Source organism: Ceratotherium simum, chromosome 2, assembly GCF_057802395.1.
Source record: "Ceratotherium simum simum isolate JZ-2026a chromosome 2, ASM5780239v1, whole genome shotgun sequence".
Taxonomy (NCBI): domain Eukaryota; kingdom Metazoa; phylum Chordata; class Mammalia; order Perissodactyla; family Rhinocerotidae; genus Ceratotherium; species Ceratotherium simum.
The window spans coordinates 2938660-2961831 of record NC_141901.1 but is presented as its reverse complement, the minus strand read 5'-3'; the positions used below and the strand labels follow the sequence as shown (position 1 = coordinate 2961831).

Below are 23172 nucleotides of genomic sequence, written 5' to 3'. Positions count from 1 at the left end.
CAGGTGGGGCCTTCCTGTTTTTAAAGTCCCTCTACCAAATATGCCACAGCCTCTTGCCCATCTGTTCCTACTACCTATTATCCTAGCCCCAAAATAGATCCTTCACGTCTCTAAAGGGTTATTTATATAGAAATCAGAACCCAGCTGTTCTCTCTGTCATCAATTAAGGCAAAAGAAGAAAGGATTGGCCCTAAATTGTAGCAAAATTTAGACTAGACAGAAATAAGAAACAATAGAAGCACATTAGGACATGGGTTTCTACACAACAATGATTCTCCTCCAGCGTTGGCACAGCGCCACTAACAGTGTAAATTGTGTTGTGGCTGCAAGATGGTGGCTTTGTTACAGTGAAGCATCTTATCCAACAAATGCTTTCTTTAGCCCCAAACTTCTTAACCTGGGGCTCATGGAAGGGGTCTTTAGTTGGTCTTCCGAGGGTCCATGAACTCCCTGAAATGGTGCACAAGATTTGGTATGATCATTTTCCTAAGTGAGGTTACCATGCTTGTGTCAAATTCCCAACGGGATTACTTGATGCCAAAAAGTGTCAGAACCACTGCTCTGGTTCCTGCTCTGCTTGGTTCATGGAAGTCATTTCTGTGATCAAAGCTTTCCTTGTACAATAGGAAGGGGTAAGGGCTAACCTGAATTCCTTTAGAGTTCTTTGGTTTTACCATCAAAAAACAATTACACTTCAGTTTCCTTCTTTTTTTCTTTCTCATCTCACTTTTTTTTAAAACCGAGATAAAAAAGAATTGATTATCCACAATATTCACGAATTAGCCATCTGGGGCTTGACAAGGAGGAAAGGGATGGGTATGAGAATGTGTGTGTAATGCCTCCTACCTTTGGTTACTAGGCCCAGAGAAATAGGACTTTTCACTTGTGGCAAGTGCTATAAGTCAATGCCTTAATTTTACTTAATTTTTACCTCTGCTGTCATGAGCATGTGACCTGAGAAAGGGATTTCTAGAAATTGACCCCAAACAAGTTTCTAAGAGAACAAAACCTTTGGGCGGACAGTTTGATCTGAGGGAGTGCGTATGGACAGTAGTAATGAAATATGGTCCTTCAGTGAATACAGATAACATGGAGTACTTTATGAAGTTCTTTCACAAACATGATTTGTTTTGCACAACCTTGGAGGAATTGGAGGCCCAGAGAGGTTGTGTCTTGCCTTGTTAATCCCTCTAAGGACACAAAGCCAGTAAATGGTGGGCTGGGTCTAAAATGAACATCACCCTTAACTGTGGTCTGACCCAGAATTCTGCTATGATGCAGTGCTGTCAAGACCTGTGCTTTGAATGAATGGTTTTTCCAGAAATGTGACACATTTGCATTGAGTCATCTTCCCTCTCCTCCTTATGAACACCACAGCTACATGTAAGAAGACAAGAGAGGGTGAGGCTGTGCCATTCTTTTTTCTATGTGCTAAGCCAAGCAATTGATATCAAGGTCAAGCTTACAACGTTGAACTTAATCCCATGCTGTAACCAGATGAGTTGCAGTGAAAAGCAGAAACTGGTTCATTTCTAGGTTTGGGTAAAATTATTGAAAGATATACTCCTTGGAGGTCTAGGTGAACAGATGTCACAGACATGCCTCCTTCTTGGATAATTTTAAGAATGTCTATTGGACATGGTGTCCTCGCCCACAGGGAGATGGGGAGTGAACTGGATGAGCTCGGACGAGCCCCTGCAGCCTGTGGGCCCCATTCACTGCGTTGTGTGTGGTCAGTACTGGAAGGCAGCCAAGAGTTTCTTTTTAATGGCTTTATTTGGTTATTTCCATGATAACTGAGATGTCCCTTTGATGGAAGTTAGATAATGCTAAAGTGAAAGGACTGTTTTAGTCATCTAATCTAGTTCTCTTCCCCCAGGTGAGATGATCTTAAACTTTCAAAGACACATTCCTGTCTCTCTAATTTTTAAATCATTCCAGAAACAGAAGAAGCATTGCTTACCTCAGTAGCCTGTCCTGGTGTTCCAGAATGTCCCTCCTCTTTTCCAGCTCAACATCTCTTTCTATACTAAGTCCCCTCCTCTCCTGCTCTGCGGGGCCACCTCAGCAGCACCCTCCAGCCTGTGCATCTGGACAGTTTTTTCAACGTTATTTGAACAGGAGCCTTCATTCCTCTGTTCGCTGGCAAAAGGAGATCTGACTCTGCCAAGAAGTGTGTGTTATTCTCCATTCCCACCCTCTTGCCCAGCTCCCAATCTCCACAAGACGGTGAAGTTCAAGGAAGACATCTCCAGTCAGAATCATTTTTCAACAAGCTTTATTACTTTTTTTAAAACCGTATAAGAAAGACACTTAAAAAGAAAATATCCTCAAAACAAACATACTGGGCAACACAATGACAGAAGGCACTACCAGCAGTCATACCCACCTCTCGGGGGAAGGGATACTTTACACACACTATTTTCAGAGGTCTGGACCTCAGCCTAGGGCCTGGGTCTAACTGTGCTTAGATAAAATCTGAATTTTCCCATAATTTTCTTGTTTCATAAACACCCCTCTTTTTATATAGCTATCTGCCTTTATGTATATATGTACATGACTTTTTTTTCCTTCTCAAAAATAAAGTAGCCATCCCATCCAAGGGAGGTTCTCAGCAGCATTCACAGCATTACAGCAGGCGCCGTGCCTTCTATTCGTGTTAAAGACGTGCAGCATGAAGGAAAAAGGACTGTCCACTGACTCCCTTTACTATACAGCAGGGAGAGAGTTTTTAAGGGAGGGAAGTGATAAGGCTGAGCATAAGATGGCAGATAACCAGGGTTTTTGTGGTTTAAAAAATCTTTTCGAGCTGCTAGCTTCTCGTTTTTGCAGCTCTGAAGACTACACAGTTTGTATGACGAGGGCTCAGCATTCCTTCTGGGATCAGGGGCAGTGTGGACTCAGCAGGGTCAGGGAGAGAACTTCTGAGGCTACACAAAGAAGCTTGAGCTCAAACCAACCCAAGAGGGACCTGGGAAGGCAGAGGACAGCAAAGAAATAGTCTCTCAGAGGGTGGACTGGAAAACCAGCCCTCCTTTGAAAGTGAAAAGTCCATCTCCCTCTGCATTGGAGTGCCTTTGCAGTGCTGGCTACTTGCTTGAATTGTTTGGCTAGTTATTTTTAAGTTTGAACCTAAACAAGGAGCCAGTACAAATGTCGAGTTGGGAATCTGATCTGCCCTGTGCATGTGGTTTGACATCACTTCTTGGAAGTCAAAGCTCAGGACCTTAGATGGGAAGAAGGTCTTTGGCCCTTGCTCGCCCCATACTTGGAGCGAGGGCTCTCCTGGCCGTGTCTCCCGCACCCCCGTGGTCCACTTCCTGGCAGGGGCAAGCCAGCAGCAGAGCTTCAAGCAAACGCCCTGCTCCTGTCACTCTCTGAAAACAAAAAGGCACTGAGGTCAGCAGAAGGCCAGCCCACGGGCTCACAGAGGGAGCGCAGTGCCACGGGCTGGCCCGGCCTGTGGAACACAAGTGACTCCAAGCTGGCTGAGTTGGAGGGTCCCCCTCTGTAATGGAGGCAGCTCCTCTGGCAGCACCTGGATACTGCAGAGTCCCAGTGGGAGGAGAGAGGCAGTGCTGGAGGTGCAGGGGGAAACCAAGGCAGGCAGGCCCCCTTGCTCTCTGCTGGGGGAAGGCTGCAGACAGCTTGGATGCATTTTTCTGCAAGGCTTTTTGGCTTTCTCTGACTGCCTGATTTCCATACTCAGCGGGAGACTTTTAACATGGTGAATGGCTGGTTTCCCTTTGGTGGAAACCCAGGAGGATGATGGCAATATTAAATATAAATTTGTAACTTAAACAGTTGTTGACAAAGATATGGCTAAGTACCACATACACGCAGATATATATTTGGGTTTACATGTGCACAGACTTGGGCGATGAGGGTCAGGACCAGGGCAGGCTGCAGCTTCTCTGGCGATCTCTGAGCCAGCCTCAGCTTTGGTGCTCCTTACCTGAGCGTCTGGGACCAGTGGCTTTATGACTTTCCCTTAAGCATGAACAACGGGCACCTTAGGACAGTGGGGGACAATCCTTTCATGAGCATTATCTTGCTTTCCAGGGCTTAGCTCAGACCTGCTAAAGGAATATGCTACAATTTTTGACTCATAAATAAAGGTACTGTGGGTAGCAAATAAGAGAGAAATTGAAGAAGAATAAAAGCCAGAGAAAGAATACATATTTCTAAAACCTTTTTCCTTTTCTTTGCCGGCTAGTGTGAACGGTTCCAGTTTGGTGACGAGAGAGGCAACTATTTGGTTTGTGAAAGGCTTGCAGATTGCAAGAGCACGATGGTTGTTCATTCACATGAGCGCTGCTCCTTGGCAGTGTCCAGAGGGCCCAGCGTGGTGGTGGTGGTGGGGGGTGGACCCGACCCGGCACACACACATGTCCTTCAGAGATTCTGTGCCACATCTGGAACTGCTGGGCGGACACAAATGCACCCACCAGAGGCGTCCTGAGAAAAAGTGTCTGTTGCAAAATAATAATTAATAATAAAAATAAATCTGTGGGCATCGAGAGAAGAGGCAGCAGGACCGGTTAGCCAGGTTTGCCCTGAGATTCTCTTAAGGCCTCCTCCAGTTTCTGCCTAAACTTGTCATACTTCTTCTGCACTTGCTGGATTTTGTCCTGCTCCTCTTTTTCCAGGATTGTTAGGAAGTTCTGGAGCTCAGGGATGGAGAAGTCATCCCACTGTGAGGCAAGAGGGAGATGGGGGAGACACAGAAGAGGAGACGGGTTAGAAGTCACATGACCTGAGAGCCTGCTGCTTCCACCTCACAGGGTTTGCACAGTTGGCTGCGGAATGGGAGGGTCCAATGAATAAAGCTTAGGTGTCCCATGTCACACCAATGACAAATTTCAAATCCTGGCATCTCAGGACCAAGAGTTACTAGTTCATGAGTAACCGCTTTGGGGTGATCAGCGACAGGCTCCCAATATGTAGACCCTCAAGAGGCCCTTGGAGGAGAGCTGGACTTGGACTCAGGAGGCCGGTTTCAATCTGACCCCACCGTGTGACCTTGGGCATGTAACCCCACCCTTCTCAGCCTGTTTTCTCATCTGCCATGGAATTAGGATATCTACCACCCTTGGTGGGCAGAGCAGATCACGAGATAACATAACCTGTAAAGCCCTGCAGAGCCTGGCCGGCCCAGGCCTGCCCGGATGGGACCTGGTGTCTCAGGGCAGAAGGCAAGTCTGACTTCTCTCAGGCTGACCCAGGAGCTGAGGCCCTCATGGAGCCAGGGATTTCAACTCCTAAGCTCTTTGAGCACAAATAAATATTAAGGTTTATCTGGTTTAATCCCCACATTGGATAAACGAGAAAACTGAAATCCACAGAGGGAAGGTGACGTAACCATGAGCACAGAGCTTGTGACAGCAGAACTAGAACCAGAACCCAGGCCTGTGGGTGTTCACAGGGCCAGCAGTGTTCAAACATTTTCAGCGGAATGTTTTCGCCAAACACTATCTTCCGCACACTCCAACATATAAAGCAGATGGAAGCAGAGCTGCCTGGCTGAAGCCAGGTGAAGGGACAGAGCCCCGCCAGCCTAGATCCCCCAAATCTCCATGGTGACCCCTGAACTCTAGGCTTCCCCTGAACACAGTGTGACAAACACCATGAGAGGCTCCCCTGCTCTCGGTCACATGCCTCCACCTCCCAAGCACCGCAGACCACGGGGAGCGCCAGCCTGGTTTCACCTGTTACACCAGCAGACTGGACTCTGGTTAGCTCCCCTGGGGGAGCAAGGTCAGTCCATAAGAACCAGGGAGAGACAATGGCTCAAAAATATCTATACCCAGTGGAGCCCAGAGATGGAGCCTGCTGGGCCTCAGGCCATCCGGGAACAAAAACAACCTGGGCTGAACACAGGGAGTTTCTCAGTGCCCCTCCACCCTGAGTTTTCAGAAGTAAAGCACGTGAAATTCTTTCTTTCCAGAGGCCCTGCCAGACACAGGCCCTGACTTGCTCCCCAGGGCGCTTACAATCCTGGCTAAACGCTGAACCTTGCCCAACTCTCACCCGGCTCAACTTTCTCAAGTCATTTCCCTGCTGCTGCTGCTGCATGGCCCTGACCTGTGACAGGTAGTGAGGACAGCGCCCACCTGCACCCACCCAGTGTGCCCTGAGGGCTGGGTTTGTGCAACGGGCAGAGGCTCCCTGACCTACCTCCACCTCTCCAGTTTCATTCTCCTTCAGCACAAAACTGAGGACATCAGTGTCAGGCCCAGCGAGGAGGCGCAGGTAGAGGGGGCAGTCAGCCACGGAGAGTTTCTGGGAGAGCACTGCAAACCAAGAGAGGGGGCTGGAAGCTCATCTCAGAAAAGAAGGGCAGGGCCCGAGATGGGTAGGGCAGAATTGGAAACGCAGAGGTGGGGTGGTTATAACCAGAAGTAGCCATCCTTTCGCCTAATGAAACGAACCCGACAAGAATAGATAGGGTAATAACCTTTTATCTTGGGTGTCTGCTCAGAGTTTGGAGCATGTTTCCATTCATGTCATCTCCCAAAAGATTAGGAGTGGTGGGGCGGATGCCCTCCCATTCCACAGATTAGGAAGTGAAGCCCAGGGAGTGGTTTTCCTAAAGTCACATATGGAGGGCAGGGCACAATGAGCAGGCATGAGCTCCCTGTCGAGCCCTCTGCCCGGAATGCGTGTATGGCCCTTCCACAGATGTGATGCCACGTGACGGCTGGACTGCGGTGCCCAGGAGGAGTCCACCCCTCCCACCCAAGTCTGGCAGGGGTTTAGCGGGTGAGCACAGACAAAGTCAGGAAAGGCAGTTTCTGGCTGGGAGCTCGCTCTCTCATACCTTGCCCGTCCTTGTGTATCTGCTTAAAAAGTGCAAACTTCTGGGGATTGTCCACAACCATGAACTTCTTGAGCAGCCCCTGGATGACCTCACTGACCGTGGTGGTGCTGCTGATGTGCAGCTGCTTGATGGCATCGAGCGGCAGGTAGAACGATGTCCTCTTGTCTGTGGTGGCCGCCAGGTTCACTTCCTTGATGGCATCATAGATGGACTGGGGCCGGATCCCAGCAGGCACCGTCACCGGCCGCCGAAGTTTCAAATGCACTTTGATGAAACCCGTGTAGGTGCCGTCTTCACTCTGCGGGGCGGGGGGAAGTCATACGGGGTCAGGGTGGGCCTGTCTTGCATGATCCCTATCTGCCATTCTGGGCCACTGCCTGGGGGCGGGCGGGCTGCAGAGGCCTTTCCTAATAGCAGTGCCACCCCAGTCAGCCCCCCACCTGTCTCCCTGAGTTCCTTCCTGCCTCCGCTGACTAGGGGTGCTGGGAGGGGCAGAGACACGGTTTACCCCGCTGGGCCAGAAGGCCCACAGTATCCGCTACCAGAGAGGACCCCTGGGGCTGCTGGAGCCTTCCCTCCCAAGGGGTGCGGGCTGCCAGCCCTGAATCCCCGGCCACCAGGCAGATGCTGATGGCCTTTGGTGAGTCCCCACTCTAAGAGGCAGGGTCTGGAGTGGCCTCTCTAGTTTGCCCCTGTAAACCAGGGAGGAGCAGGAAGGCTCTGTTATAAGGTCCTCGGAGAACCAGCCCACTGGATTTCCTCCTGCATCTCCTTCCAAAAACCTGCAGCCTGCAAGACCTAAACCTGGGCCCATCTGCCACCGGATTTTCTGGTGCCCCCTCTGGCTGGAGCCCTAAAGAGCCAGTTGCCGCCAGCCACCAGCAGGGGGCAGGGTTCTTCTACCTTCTCCTCCCTGCCCCACTGAAGATGGCCTTTCTGAACCTGGCACAAAGTCGGTGGCCTCCCCTCTCTGAGCTCTGGACAATCTAAGGAGGCTCCCCAGACACACGCTGTGACTGCGCAACAACCAAGAAGGGGAGGAGGAGGGGCTGCGAACTCCCCTTGTTGAGGGCTTCCTGGGGGCCAACACTGGGCCCCTGGTCCTGTGTATCATTTAATTCCCACAAGAGCTCTGACAAATGGGCACTAATATCTCTATTTTACATTGAAGCTCAAAGAAGTTACGAAGTTTCCCAAAGTCACTGGTGAAGAGGCAAAAGAGCCAGAGATTGGATCTGGATCTTATTTCCTTAAAGCACGGGGTGACCTGACCACCCAGGCAATCAGCCTTCCACAGCCCTGAGGCCTCCAGAAACCTGAGGAAAGGGGAGGCACCTCAGGGGGTAGCCCCAGAATCCAGGGGCGAGCAGAGGAGCGGGGCCGGGTGGGGAGGGTGGCGGGGAGCGGGGGCAGCTGCTCACCAGCTTCATGCTCAGGCAGTCATTCTCCCGGCTGTTGTAGCTCTCGATCTTCTGCCTGATCTCCTGCAGCGTGGGCGGGGGCCGCGTGTCCTCCGCGGGTTTACAGACATTCTGGAACAGACACAGAAGTGAGGGTGGCTGTACGATGGTTCTCAGGATGACATAGGGAAGGACCATGCCCTGCCAAAGGCCGCTCTGACCAAGCATCGGTGAGCATGAGCCCCACGCAGTGAAATGAACTGCACCGGACTCAGGCTGAGAACAACCAGAGGTCAAATCCCAGCTGTGCCACTGCCTAGCCGGCCCCCCAGGGAAGTAACTCAAATCTCCCTAAGCCTCAGTCTCCTCACCTGTGCAATGGGAGCAATGCCTAACTCTTGGGCTTGTTGCAAGACCCGCGTGAAAGAGCCCGCACACAGGCACTGACTATGAATCTGGCCAGTCAGCAGAGCTGGGTTTGCTTACAGAGGGTTGCTATGGAAAACATGCATTTAGATGCTAAGGGAGATGTAAAACAAAATGCAAGCCGTGGTCCCTCTCCTCAAGGAAGTAACACTGGGGCTGAGAGAGGAATGTACAGGTGGTCCTAGTGTGTGCTGAGGGGAACAACAGCAACTCTCCCAGACCCAGAGCACCTGGGGCACGTGGACGTCAGCTCAGGCCCCTGTCACTGGCCACGGTGCCTCGAACAAAATAAGAAGTAAATATATATTTGTCAAATGAATGAGTGGACTGGTGGGGTCAGGGGGCTGCAGCCTTCTAATAATTGAGGCTGGGGCTCATGGACAGCACCATTTACTTAGCACCTCCTCTGGGCCAAGGACTTGACATGGATTATCTCATTTAATCCTCACGAACCAAAAGTCGGCGAGACAGAGTTTACTACCCACATTTTACGGGTGAAACAACCGAGACTAAGAGGAGTTCAGTAACTTGCCTAGAGCCCTACAGTCGGTACCTGCAGAACAGAAAGGAAGTTCCAGGCCTGTCCTGTCGCGTTCTTCCCACGACCTCACGATTTATTCTCCTCTACACTCCCCTGGTGCCCCTCTCCCCCTAAAGGGGGGAGGGCAGAACAAAGCTGAGGGGATGGACATCAATGTCCTTCACACTGCGGGCAGGGGCGTGGTTCAAGGGTGAATTCTGGGGTCTCAGTAACTCTGTCCCTCGGTCAATTCCCTGGATTTCTCTCAAGTTCACTGCACCCACATTCCCAGTTTTGTCTTCATGCTGTCTGTGTGTGGCTGGGAGTGCAGGAGCCATAGTTTGGGGGAATAATTGGCCAGTCAAAACCCCCCCAGAATTTGCCCAATCCCAGAAATCTAGTGGACGCAGAGCGGGTCAGAATTCTCCTCTGGCTAACGAGGCAACGGGCCCAGAGAGGCGGGGCAACTTCTCTGGGCTGCCTCCCTGACACCATCCAACACCGTCCTGTGCATGTCTCATTTGGGTGGGGAATTTCACAGCCGCCCTGCCATCACACCACCACCCAGCTGAACACACAGGGCACCCACAACAGCCCGCCCAGCTGTCCTCCCTTCAGAGAGCCTGGGAGACACGCCACACGCAGCAGGATGCCTTCACTTCCTCCTCCCCCTTTCCAATCCCACAGAGCTGATAAAATGTCAGCTGAGTGGCTGCCAAGGGGAGCTGGTGTGGCCTCCCACCCCTCAGCACAGAGATGAGCCGACACCCCTCTCCCATCATGGCATCTTCCCCTGGTCTGTCTGCCCCCTCTGTGCCCTTCCTCAGGGAGCCTGATAACAGCAGCACTGGCTAGGTACCTTCACATACCTTCTCTTACACACTATGTATGTTATTGCTATTTTACAGATTACATATCTGAGGCTCAGAGAGGTTAAGAAGTATGCCTGTGCTTCCACTGCTAGTAGGCATCTGAGTAGGGCCTGGAACCGAGTCCGTCTAAGTCTGGAGCCCATGTTCTTCTCAGTTCACCATGTGGCCTCCCCACGACGGCCGCTTCTGCCACTCCCATGATGCTCACTGAAATTCCGTGTCACACGGCTGGGACAAGCTGATGCTAAACCAAGGCCTACAAATTACGCGACCTGTGAAACATTCAGTCAAGGTGTAGCTGATCAGTGGGTCAGGCCCAGGGGCTTCAGGATCCAGGGGCACAGTGTCACCTGCAAAGATGGCGAGGAGGAACTTCTAACTTCTGGAGCGAGATGCAGCTGCTCGGATGCAGGGCCCACCCTTTTCCTACATGGCCACTCAGGTCTCTGGAACTGGACCTTGATTCCATCGAAGACCATCCACGGGGAAGCACTACCCAGGACATCTCCTGTTTGCTTGAGGTGAGCAGCAAGCAGTGTGAGCCTCACAGACTGTCTTCATTCACTGTTGCTTCATTAATCCAGGGACCTTCGCACTAGAGCTTCTCATTCCTTGTCCCTTCCCTAGGTCAGTTCCTGTAGACCCTAGCCCCAACCCCAACCCTGCTGGGCACATCTCTATGGGCCCAGATGCGCCTGGCCATGGCCCAGTCCTGCCTGCCCTCTGGGCGCTTCCAATCAGAAAGACCAGTGTCTAATTTCTATTACACATTCCATTCTGTCGGCCCCTGAAGCACGCAGGCTGCTGTTCCTCAGGAGTTAATACCTTTCTCATAAGTATCTAAAAAAAAAGTTAAATGATGGAAAGAAAACTCGAGAAGCTCCTGGAAGATCTCCTCTCATAGTTTCCAACTGAGCTACAGCCATTTTCCTGCAAGAAAAGGCAGCTATGTCATTCAAAGGCCAGAGTTCCAGGCCTGGCTTTGAATACAGCAAGAGTCAGAGCTGCCCTAACCTAAGATTTCTTCTTCCTGTTCCCCTTTCCTCCAGCGGACAACCCTCTATTCTCCCCCTTTCCCACCACAAACCTAGGGAAGTGACGCAAGTGGCCGTGGGCACCCTTTCCGGGACTGACGCAGAAGACAGCCATCCTGACCTCACCACCCCGTCTAGGAGTGCAGGAGCCCTGTGTGGCCAAGGCACCGAATCTCACACCCCAGGATGTCAGCACCCGGGCTCGGTGGCTGCTGCCCCCACCAGATCTGGCAGACACGATCTGACCACAGACTGAATGAGTCATCTCCCAAAGTAAGCCAGTCAGCCAGCCAGCCACAGCCACTCGAGCCCACTAATCCTTTCCCATCCAAGGGATGGCACAGAATCTAGACCAGTGGTTCCTAAACTCGGCTGCACGTGGAATCACCTGCGGGATCTTTAGAAATACAGTGCCTGGACCCCATCCTGGAGATTCTGATTTAATTGTCTGGGGTGCAGCCTGGGCATAGGGATTTTAAAAATCTCCCAGGTGGCTCTAATGTACAGCAGTGTTTGAGAAGAACAGGTATAGACGCCTCAGACCTTGAGGGCCCCCATGCAGCTGCAGTTAATACTTTGGCACACACAGATCTCCACCGCCCCAAAGGTTCACCTCAAAGGCTGTATCTGCTGTGTGAACAAGATCAATACTATAGTAATCTTCAGAGGAACAGGCAAAGACCCCATTTTCTATTCACCTGCCAGATTCTCAAGTCCTCAAAGTGAAAGATTTGTCACATCCACAGGTACAAAGCCAGAAATCAAGCAGATAGAGTTCTGTCTCTGGGGGTTGCCCAGGATGGAGACAGAATGGGGACTCACTCTGCTGTGCTTTAACACACACAGGCACCAGCCAGTGAGGTATCTCTCCTGGGGTTACACATCTCTGCATCTGGTGTGGAGGTCATCTGCTCTGACCAAGCCCCTGGCATTGGTGGCAGATGGTTTAGCTGTTCCCACTGGACCTGGCGCATCCAGGGCGCTGGTGAAAAATAGGTTTGTGTTCATATGTCCTAAGCCCTGGAGAGGGCTGTGTCCTCTCTTAGCTCTCGAGGTTACGGGGGTACAGCCACGTGAAGAGGCTCAGTGCCAGGGGTCAGAGCAGAGATGCCCCTCTGAGAGAGTGACCCTCAAAATTCTCTGTAAAAATACCCATAACAACAAAATAAAGAGGACCATCCCCTTGCAGTCTGGGGCCTATCTCCGAGCAGATTTACCCTAAACTGAATTTTACTTTATTTTATTTTAAGAAAAAAACCCAAACACTGGCTAATTCTGCATTCTAATCAATGACATATGTAAAGTCTTCCTTTTAGTCACTGGTGAGTGGCCCAATGCTCCAGGAAGAAGAGGCTCTGAGCGAACCCTGTGGTTTCTAGAATCCCCAGGGCGGCACAGGAAAGCTCCAGCAATGAGGGCCTCCAGGGAGAGGAGTGGGCTAAGGAGAATCAGGTACATTCTGGCACATGCGATACACTCATGCCCATTTTTTTCTTGACCTACATCACAAAAACCTCATTTTGCCAAAAATTTCACTCTCCCTCTTTTTAAACTTGTCAGCCTCTTCTTCCTCCCACTGCGTTCATGGTACCACTCCCGTCTGCCCACCTGAAGTCCCTTCCTCTGCCAAGGCTTCTCTGACAACCCCGGCCCTCAATGACGGTGATGATGGTCCTTAGTGTTCCTTACTGGCTGGTGATGTGCTAGGCACTCTTCCACCCTCTTAGCCTGTATTAGCTCATTTCATCCTCACCACAAGTTTATGAGGAATGGATTATGATGATGCCCATTTCACAAATGAGGAAACTGAGCCCCAGCAAGGTTAAAGCTAACCCACATCTAAAGCTAGCACTATACTATCAGGCACTTAAATATGCATCTACTTATATTAATCTCCAAGCAGACCATCCATCTTGAGTTTTCTTCCCAACTCGACTGAGCTCCTTAATGACTCACACCACATTTTTATTTCTTCTCTATGCCCGGTGGCACCAAGCATGAAGCAGATAATAATTACTGGCTCAAGAACCTTCATGGCCCCTCCGTTGCCTACAGGGGAAAAAAAAATCTCACTTTCTCCTAGAAATTACAGTGCATTTGGATTTCTATTTGGACCAAGCTCTGTGAGAGAAGCACCTCTGCCTGCCTTGTCCACCACACCATCCAGAGCCTAGCTCCAGCCTGGCACACAGCAGAGGCCCAGGCAATGCCTGTGGGATGAACATAAGCATGTGTTGGGGTTCTGACCCCATTACTAAGTCATCTTGAGATAGTCAGATAACCTCTTTAAGCCTCATTTTCTTCATCTATAAATTTGGGATAAAATTTATATATATTATAATTTATATTGCCTCATAGGATTGATGCGAGGGTAAAACCAAATGAGATAATGGGTACGAAACTGTTTTGGAAATTATCAAACGCATCCAAAGGCTTGTAATGTTACTATCATTCCAGGTACACAAAGGCCTACCCTGTGAGCCAACCTGATGTCTCACTTTCCTTGAGCGCTTATTCTGGATTGGCCTACACACCACAGAGTTTGTTCATTCCTTTCTCCACACTAGTGGCTGGCAAACTTTTTCTGTAAAGGGCCAAGGAGTGAATATTTTAGGCTTTGCAGGCCATACAGTCTCTGTTGCAACTATCCAACTCTACCATTGTAGCACAAAGCAGCCATAGGATGAGTGTGTTTCAATAAAACTGTATTTATGGAGTCTGGCCCCGGGCAGTAGTTTGCCCACCTCTGCTCTACACCGTTGTTTGTGCAGTTTCTCCTGCCTGGAATACATAGCCCCCATCTCCCCTAGTTCCAGCTTCTCTGTGTAGTTTCCCAGTGAAATTTCTCTGGCCCACAACAATCTCCTCATTCTCTGCTCTCCTAATATAGTAGATCCTTGACATTTTAATTCCCAAACGGGAAGGGTATATGCAGGTTTGTACTGGTCCCTGTCTTTCTCTTGAATCACAGTTTTGTCAAGAGCCATGTGTTCCTGTGGATTTCCTTGCACCACCAGTTGATGGGCCTTTTGTAACTTCTTTCTCACTTCACGGACATGTTTCACAAGTAGACAAAGGCTCTATCGCTTCATTGGAGTTCTCCCTTCTCCAAAGAGGAGGTAACAAGCTGGTTGAGGAAGAGATGCAGGTGGGCAGCCAGGCTCACTCACTGGCTCAGGAACTCACTCCCCAACCCCAGCCCCACGGCCCCAAAGCCTCATATTCCTGTCACAGCAAAGCTGGAAATTACCATGCGCCATGGACCTCTGCAGCTACTTGCTAACGTTAAATCTGCTACTGCAAGGACCTAGGGAGTTGCTTTCATAGCCTGGGTGGCTACATTTAGCATCTAATTATATGCTGCCTTTTATTGTTGAATTATTGTTTCACATGTGTTAGTCCCATCTCCCCAGTCAGACGCTGCCTGGAGGGAGGCAGACACGATGTCTGATGATTGTGCTCCTTTTGCACCCGCTGCGGGGCCTGGCCGAGCACTGGGCTGACCTCCAAGGAGGTGTCAGATGAATACCTGTTGATTGGGTGGTAGAGAGAGGGCAGAGTAGCTTAGGTGACACCCAGCCCAGAGCCCAGCCGGGGACACTAGTCAGGTCCAGGAGCACCTCACACTCACCTGTACCCCAAGGGACCAATGCTAAGAAGGTGCAGGGTGCATGGGGGTGCGGGCTTTGGCTGGAAGCCAGCCTTGTGGCTCAGCGCTTTGCAGTTTCCTGGTGAGAAAGAATGCAAGACCATCAAATGACCTATGACCTCTGGCAAGTCACTTCCCCTCTCGGGCCTCAGTTTCCTCATCTGTGAAATCATGAAGTGAGACCAGAGAAGCTCTAAGGCCCCTTCACAGTTCTAAGATTTTACATATAAGATAGGGTGGTTCCGTTCATCACTGCTTCCTCTTCTATTTCAGAGAACTGGGTGTGGGGCTGGGGGCCTCTAAGAGGACGGCAGGGGTGTCAGAACTGCGGCAGTAATAACCGGTCTAAACAGCATGAAGAACGTTTCTCGCCTTTGCAACTTTACTTCTCTCATTACCCGCCACTGGCTTTCTCTACAGCATCTGCAAGACCCCACATTAGGCAAGCGCAAGTAGGTCTCCACCTTCTTAACTTATACAATTCAAGAAAACAAAACAAAAACTACCCGGGAAGCCATTCACCATGAGCCTTTCCACATTTCCTCTTTCTTAGCTCTTAGAAAATCTGTCAGCAGCAACTCTTTTGCTCCTTGGGTGCAAACTGTCTCCAGGCCTATGTCAGGGAGGAGAGCCTCAAGCATCTACTGCATGAGAATGACCATCTGCAGACACCTTCCACCCATCCTGCTGCCCACCAGCTCGCTGACCCCAAACACTGGTCTTTCTGGTAGGCCTGTCCTAAACAGGAACCTCTGAAGGAAAAGGGCAGATACCCATCAGCCTGGGCTGGGTCTGGAACGCCCTGCTCAATGCCCAGACCACGTTCAAGGCTCATGGGTCCCTTGCGATGGCCCCAACCAGATGGGAAAGAGGAAGCCCCATGAGGCCTCACCACAGGGCCCCATCCCAGGTCCCGAAGGGCCTGTGTTCTGGAACACATCCACGGCAGTGAAGGAGTTGATTCCCACAGGGCTCTCTATGGAGCTGTCCAATGTCCCAGAAATAAAAGGATCAGAAACTCCCACACTGTGTTCTCCAACAGCTTATTCCTAGCAGAGGAAGGAAGGAAGGGGCTTCTTGGAGCCATCTGTACAAGCAGAACCACATGGAATTTGAGCTGCTTTGGGGGGATGTAGAGAAGGAGTGAGGGAGGGAGGGGATTTGAGAAACTCAGAGAGTGAAGTCTCCAAAGACAAAAAAGTAGAGCAGATGGTCAATACAGACAGTCAGTCAACAGTAACTGATTGAATTGTCCATGGGTTGAGGGCTGTGAAAGGCCCCTTGGGACACGAAACCAGTGGGGGGTGGTCCCTGTCCTCGGGAGCCCACAGGTTATCTGAGGAGGGAAGGCAGAGATACACACGCTGTGAAACACCAGGACAAGCACGGCACGATCGGGACAGCCTGAGCAGCTTTCGAGGCAGCCAGACCAGCTCCGGGCGTATGGGTGTGATGCCAGCAGACTCCCTGGGCTGCCAGCATGTCCTGGAGCCTGGACACAGTGTTCCTCACTCTTTCAGGGGGCCATTCAGCCTACAAGCAGAAGCACGTCGTCTGGGGTAACTCAGGAACTGGGAAGAGGAGCCCCACGCAAGAGGTGGGGAGCTCTGCCACCTGGGAGCTACAGCGACTTAGGTTCAAGCCCCACCTCAAACAAAGATCGCAAGGAGCCAGGCACTGCTTTCAGGGCTGCATGGTCACAAACTCATTTAATCCCTGAAATAATTTAGTGTGGGAGGTGTGTTATTACCCAGATCCCCTGCTCCTCACCACCAGACCACAGTGCCTGCACATCCGGCCACAGGGTGGCTTTTGCTGGCCATCCCTTGGTCTTCTGTGAAGGTGGACAAGTTAGTCTCACTGAGGCTCAGATTTCTTTGTCTGTGAAATGCAGATAACAAGGCCTTCTTTATACATTTGTTGTGGAGACGAAATGAGATTGCACATCTGCAAGTGCTTAGCGCAATGTAAGTACACAGTAAGCACTCAATAAACGGCAGCTGGTGCACCACCACCATAACCATCATCACCCTCAGTAGTCATTTGTCTGGCGGGACAAAGGAAAGCTAGGTTGGTGGGACCGACCCAATACGGGAGTCCTCCTGCCTTAACCTTGATCCTTGAAAGGCCTTCCAGCCAGGGCCACGTTATGACTCTGTGCATCCTAAGCACTTTTGTCTTTCCTCCATAAAAAACTATTGGAAATTATATTTTATGATAGCATTGGTATAAAGACAAATATACTAACATTATAAATTAAAATACTTTCTTCAACCTATAAGTTCATCTTTTTCTCCTGATTTTAAAAGAAATTAAAACATTTTTGTGAGCCCCTAAAATATTGTGGGCCCCTGACACTATACACCAACTGCATCTCATAGATAACTGGCGGGGCTTTCAGCTCCTGAGACCCAGGTAGGGTGACCAACTGTCCCAGTGTGCCTGGGACTGAGAGTTTCCTTGGATTTTATTTATTTATTTATTTTCCCCCCAAAGCCCCAGTAGATAGTTGTATGTCATAGCTGCACATCCTTCTAGTTGCTGTATGTGGGACGCAGTCTCAGCATGGCCGGAGAAGCGGTGCCTTGGCGCGCGCCCGGGATCCGAACCCAGGCCGCCAGCAGCTGAGCCCGCGCACTTAACCGCTAAGCCACGGGGCTGGCCCTGAGAGTTTCCTTGGGATGCAGGACTTTCAATGCTAAACTCAGGACAGTCCCAGGCAAACCAGCACATTTGGTTACCCCAGCCGCAGGGACCCCTCTCAGGCCTAGATGGACTGCCTCCCTCTCTTTTCCTCTCCACTGCAGGCGCCAGGACACTGCCTGCTCTTCGGTCGTCTGTAAAGCTGCACCTGTGTACTCTACCCTGGAGGTTTCCCTGACCCCCCCACCCCCGCCTGGCTGTGGCCTGGACACAGATGCTCTGGCGGCCCCTGGAAATCAGCACACATCTCTGCGGCTAGCTCACAGAACGTGGGATCCCCAAGAGCAAGGACTGCCCTGTCTCTGATGCAGCGCCCAGGATGGTGCTGGCACACAAGGGCCCACTGCACATTTGCTTAATGGACTGAATAAACACAGAGAAGCAGTAAGGTGCGCACACACGGACATACACACACACACAACCCAGAAACAAATACAGGGAAAGTAAAGGTTCCAATACTCGGATTGTATACTGATCCTATTTACTTCTGAGACAACAACTGGAAATCAGAGGCGACTCCTATTTCTACTGCAGGCTATACTGACTATTTCTGAGGGTAGATGATGCAAACCCCTTTCATTTCTGTTCTCCCTCCCCTGGGCCTTCATGAAGCCCCCTCTTCAGCCCAGAGGTCTAAAGTGTGAATCCAGGCAGAACAGGGTGACACTCATTCTACTGTGATGGCCACAGACATTTTCCCCTGGGGCATTTTCTCATGCCCTGAAGAGTTTCTGGGGTGTGAGAAGGTCTTTCTTCAGGTTAGTTTCCCTCCCTGGATTTCCATCTAGGTCCCTGGACCCTTACCCAGCCTCTCCCAGGTCAGCCTCCTTCCAGTCCCCCCGACCCCTCAGTCTGACCATTCGGCCTGAGAAGTCCTCCTCCTCATCTGAGACAATTTGCCCCCCTCCCCTGGAACTGAAGTGTCTTTGGGGGATACCTTCCTCAATCCCCCGCTTCTATCTAGAATCAGTGGCCTTTCCAACAGCATCAGCGGCTGCCTCAGTTATTCCAGCACTGGTTCCATCCTCTGCACAGCAGCATGAGCTGTGCTCCAGCCCGTCTCCTGCACTAGACCATGAGCACCCCAAAGCCGAGCACTGCACTTTTCCATCCCCGTGTTCAGAACCAGGGCACTAAGGAGCGGATCAAGGATGAGGTGGATGGGGGAGTGAGTGGCTCCCAACATCCCGTCCAGACTCCAGTCTCCTAATGCTGGACTCGGCTGCTTTCAGAACCAATTTAAAGAGGATTCCATTGCAAATCTGATAAGGGATTGATATCCAGAATATATAAAAAAAATCCCTACAACTCAACAACAAAAAGCAAACAACTTGATTAAAAAACAAAGGGCTTGAATAGACATTTCTCCAAAGAAGACACACAAATGGCCAAGAAGCACATGAAAAGATGCTCAGCATCACAGTCGTCAGGGAAAGGTGAATCAACACCACAATGAGATCCCACCTCACACCTATTAGGATGGCTATTAATAAAACACAGAAAATAACAAGTGTTGGTGAGGGTGTGGAGAAACTGGAACCCCTGGGCATTGCTAGTGGGAATGTAAAATGGTGCAGCTGTTATGGAACAGTTTGCCAATTCCTCAAAAAATTAAACATAGAATTACCATATGATCCAGCAATTCCACTTCTGCGTATATACCCAAAATAAGTGAAAGCAAGGATTCAAACAGATATTATACACTCATGTTCATAGCAGTATTATTCACAACAGCCAAAATGTGGAAGCAACCCATTGATGGATGAGGAATGGATAAAAAAAATGTGGTCTACATATACAATGGAATATCATCTATTCATAAAAAGGAAGGGAATTCTGACACATGCTACCACATGCATGAACCCTGAAGACCTTATGCTCAATGAAATAAGCCAGGCACAAAAAGACAAACACTGTATGATTCCATTTATAGAAGGTTCCTAGAGTAGTCAAACTCATAGAGACAGAAAGTAGAATGGTGGTTGTAGGGGCGAGGGCAGGGTGGAAGGAAGCAGAGTTATTGTTTCATGGGGACAGAGTTTCAGTTTGGGAAGATGAAAAAGTTCTGGAGATGGATGGGGGTGATGGTTGCACAACAATGTGAATATACTTAATGGCACAGAATAGTACACTTAAAAATAGCTAAAATGGTAAATTTTATGTTATATAAATATTTTATTACAATTAAAAAAAAAGAAGACTCCAAGGGCAGGGGAACCTGGAGGCCATGGAACCAGCTAGTTTCATCTGGTTCCCACAAAGCTGGGAGCTTCCCTTACTTTCTATATTCCAAGCAACTGAGAAGTCAGTCCCACTTCTAAGCAAGTCGGCCCCTTCATCCCAAGACCTCCCGGAGCAGGCTCTTTTCCCAGGCACAGGCTGCTCTCCTGCAAGGTGCACTGAGAAACGGCTAGACACTAGGCACCATCTGGACAGCCCAGCCCAGCTCAGAGGAGCTGCTGCGGCTGGGTGAGGGTCTGACAGCTTCCCAGAGGGCTCTCCAGAGAGGGGCTCAGAGGCAAAGAAGCCTAGGCTCAGAGACCTGGAAGGGGCCTCGAGATGAACTGGTCCAATCACTCACATTCTGAAGCAACTTGAGTCATTAGGAGACTCAGGAAGGGGGACTTCCCAACCTGCTTCAGATGCTCTCCCTCCCTCCTGGCATGGCTGGTCACGGTCAAGGAGCTACGTCTGGCTTTCCAACCTCCCACATCCCTAGAGAAATGGATGTGATAGTAAAAGGAAGGTTTGGGGAAACGCTGTCTCTTCTTGCTTCTGCAGGCCACAGAGTCACAGCACAGTCTTGAAGTCAGAGCTGTCCATCCACCTCCAAGTCGCTTCCTCACTCGCACACGGTGGACTTCCCCGCGTGAGAATGCTCTGAACAAAGGGCTCCTCAGCTTCACGTAGAATGCCATGTGCTCTGAGAGCCAGAGCGTCAAGCCCAGCAGAACCACTAGGTCTTGAGAGGGGTGGCTTTAGGAGTCCAGCTCGTGTGTTTTAATTACAGGTCCTTTCCCAGGCTGCAAAGACGTGGGCGCCATGCTGCAGAAGCACCTTCTCCCACCACGTGCTGGCTCCAGCTCTGCCTGGAGCTCCCTGTAGGACAGGGCATTCTGTGCCATAAATGATTCAGATAATTCAGAGGTGGTGAGTGGCATGCAGGAGCCAACACCCAGCTCCCAGCATACCCCCACTGCCCACGTGCTAGGAGGAGAGGGGTGGCTTGAGACTTGAGCCAGCAGCTGGGACACCAGCCTGCGCTGCTGCTGGAGGGAGTGCAGTCCTTCTCTGCTGCCCTCTGCCTGGGAGCCCCACCTCGGCCTTCAGCTTCCCCAGCCCACATGTGTCCCTCGTCACTGTGCTGCCTGCCCTGCTCACCCACCCCAGGGGGTGCTTGGGGACTCATTTGTGATACAGAAACGGCTCTGAGTTGGTTATTAAGCAGCTCTGGGTCTTCTCACATGTGTGTCCTCTCGCTGTGTCATAACGGCTCAGGGGCAGGGATGTTTGGTTTCCTCTCTCTCCTGAATGGCCTGGCGAAGTGCACTGCCCTCAGTGCCTGCAAGACGAATGCCGCTGACATGGGGTTGCATTTGTGCGTACCTTCTGGCCTCACTGCTGGGGCTTCAACTACTTGGATAATTCTGGAAAGAGCTATAGGAGAGGCAGTATAGCCTATGGGCTGGGAGCTCTCGCATTAGACTACTGGGGCCCAAATCCTGATCTGCCCCTTCCCCCACTACTGTGTGACCCTGCACACATTACGTGACCCCTTCTGTGCCTCAGTTTCCTCGCTGTTCAATGGAAACCAGACATAGCTGTTGTGAGGATGAAATGAGTCTATACATGTAAAGCACTCAGAACAGTGCCTGACACACATCAAGGCCCAATAATTAACTAGTATTATTATGCATTCTAACCGTTTTCCAGCAGACCTCTAGCTCCTGCCCTTTCTCTGTTCTATGAACAGAGCCTTATACCTCCACTCACCCCAAGCATGAACCCCACCTCCCCACCCATCTGCATTTCTTGAAATGGCCTTTATATGCCAAGCCTGGAGTTCTCCGTGGGTTCTCACAACCAAATGCTGGGCCCTTCTTTAGCAGGTATTCTCCACTGGAGGGGCAAACCTTCCCATCTTACAGGAGAAAGCAAAGCCTGGAGCGGTGAGCATGCTTCCTGAGGTCACCCCGAGCGAAGGCTCAGGGCTTGCGCTCCCAGTGTCAGGCTCACTTGAGGGCCTGGGGCCCCTGAGCAACATACCCCTGCCCACTCCACCTGGGCCCACTGAGAATGCTCAAACTACTGGGATCACCAAACCAGGACCTTCACTTGCTCAGAATTAAACTGGGCAAGTAAGACAAATGAGAAGTGTGCTGGTTCCTTCCCCCTCAACCTGCCACTCCCCACAGCTGGATGGCAGACAGAAGAGACCTGTCACAGCAGGCTCTCCCCCCTCCTCACATGGGCCCCTCTGCCCCAACCTCCTGGAGGCCCCCCTTGAGGAAAGACTATGCCAACTCCTGCCAGCAGGTGCCAGGGCCCGGTTGCTTAGTGACCCAGCCCTGCTTGCCCTCCCCCTCCAGGGCCAACAGCTGAGCAATCACAGATGGGGCGGAGGGGCTGCTCTATGTCTGGAAAATTGTCCTTGCATTTTCTGCTCACTCAGTGAGATTTTTCTTTCAGAGTTACTGGAAAAATCCATTGATTCTGCATCCAGAATCTTAGCAAGCTTCCCTTTAAAACAATCCTGAGATCAGCTTTCACGTACCTTGCCCTAAAGCACTTGCACACGTGTCCTCTCCTGGGGAGCCCCCGCTGCCTCTGAGGGCTCTCTTACGGAAAAGAAGCTACAGGCCCATCCCTCCTTTATCAGATATGCACTAAGCACCTACCATGTGCTGGGGACATAGTGATGAACAAGATGTGGTCCCTTGCCCATTAAAATGAGGGATAGGAAGGAAAGACATGCCAGTGTTTGGGGACACAGAGAAAGAGGCATTCAGGTTACAAGTGGAAATGCTCCCTCAACACCCCAGATCCACCAGCTCCCACGTTCTCCTCACTAACCCACACCTTCCCAACCAAGTGTGAGTGTGGGGATTATACTCGCCACTGCCTCCACATGCTCCGGCGAACAGAGGGACCGCGCCTAACCTCAGCTCTGCACCACAAGAAGACTGGCCTCACGCTCCCCACTGCAAGGTAGGGCCCTACAGACCCAGCTCCTGCTCGTCATCCACATCCAACACCACTCTTCACACTGGGGGAGAGCCAAGAGATGAGGAGGCTAGGGAGGGGCTCCTGAATTGGAGATTGATGAAATGGTGGCAAGAGAGCATGGTGACCCAGATTTCCCAAGACCAGAACAGGAAAAAATGGCCTGGATTTTAGCATCAGGAAATTGGCTGAATGAGAAAAACAGCTTCCTACGTCAGGTCACCAGAGTTTGAGATGGCTGATTTGAGCTCATTTGGAGCCTTTCAAAACTTGACTCCCACCCAAGATGCCATGTGTGCAGTGGGAAGAGCATGTGCTCGGAGTTGGACACACGTGGGGTGGGGCCTCACCCTTGGCTAACCCCTTTCACATATTAACCCATTGGAGGTGCCAACCTTCTGACTGATAGCAACAGGAATTCTGCCAGTGTGGTCTGCCAGGCCTACATCAGCGCTCTGCTGCAGCCCTTCCTACTTTTTTTACCTAGGATTGTAGCCCCACACATAGCAGGGATCCAACCAGCTG

The 23172-nt window shown here is 50.9% G+C and overlaps 1 protein-coding gene across 2 annotated transcripts in view; it reads right to left on the bottom strand.

Annotated features, from left to right (window-relative positions):
• Positions 1 to 2261: 2261 nt before the first annotated feature.
• The window catches only part of RASSF5 (Ras association domain family member 5), a 67578-nt gene continuing 46667 nt past the window's right edge, over positions 2262 to 23172 (bottom strand). For both annotated transcript variants that reach the window (XM_087437263.1, XM_004425101.3), the window contains 4 exons: positions 8242 to 8352; positions 6821 to 7118; positions 6178 to 6293; positions 2262 to 4694 (listed from right to left, as the gene is read on the bottom strand). In XM_087437263.1, coding sequence (XP_087293389.1) covers positions 4542 to 4694; positions 6178 to 6293; positions 6821 to 7118; positions 8242 to 8352 — 678 coding nt within the window. In that variant the 3' untranslated portion in view covers positions 2262 to 4541. The remainder of the gene's footprint in view (positions 4695 to 6177; positions 6294 to 6820; positions 7119 to 8241; positions 8353 to 23172) is intronic.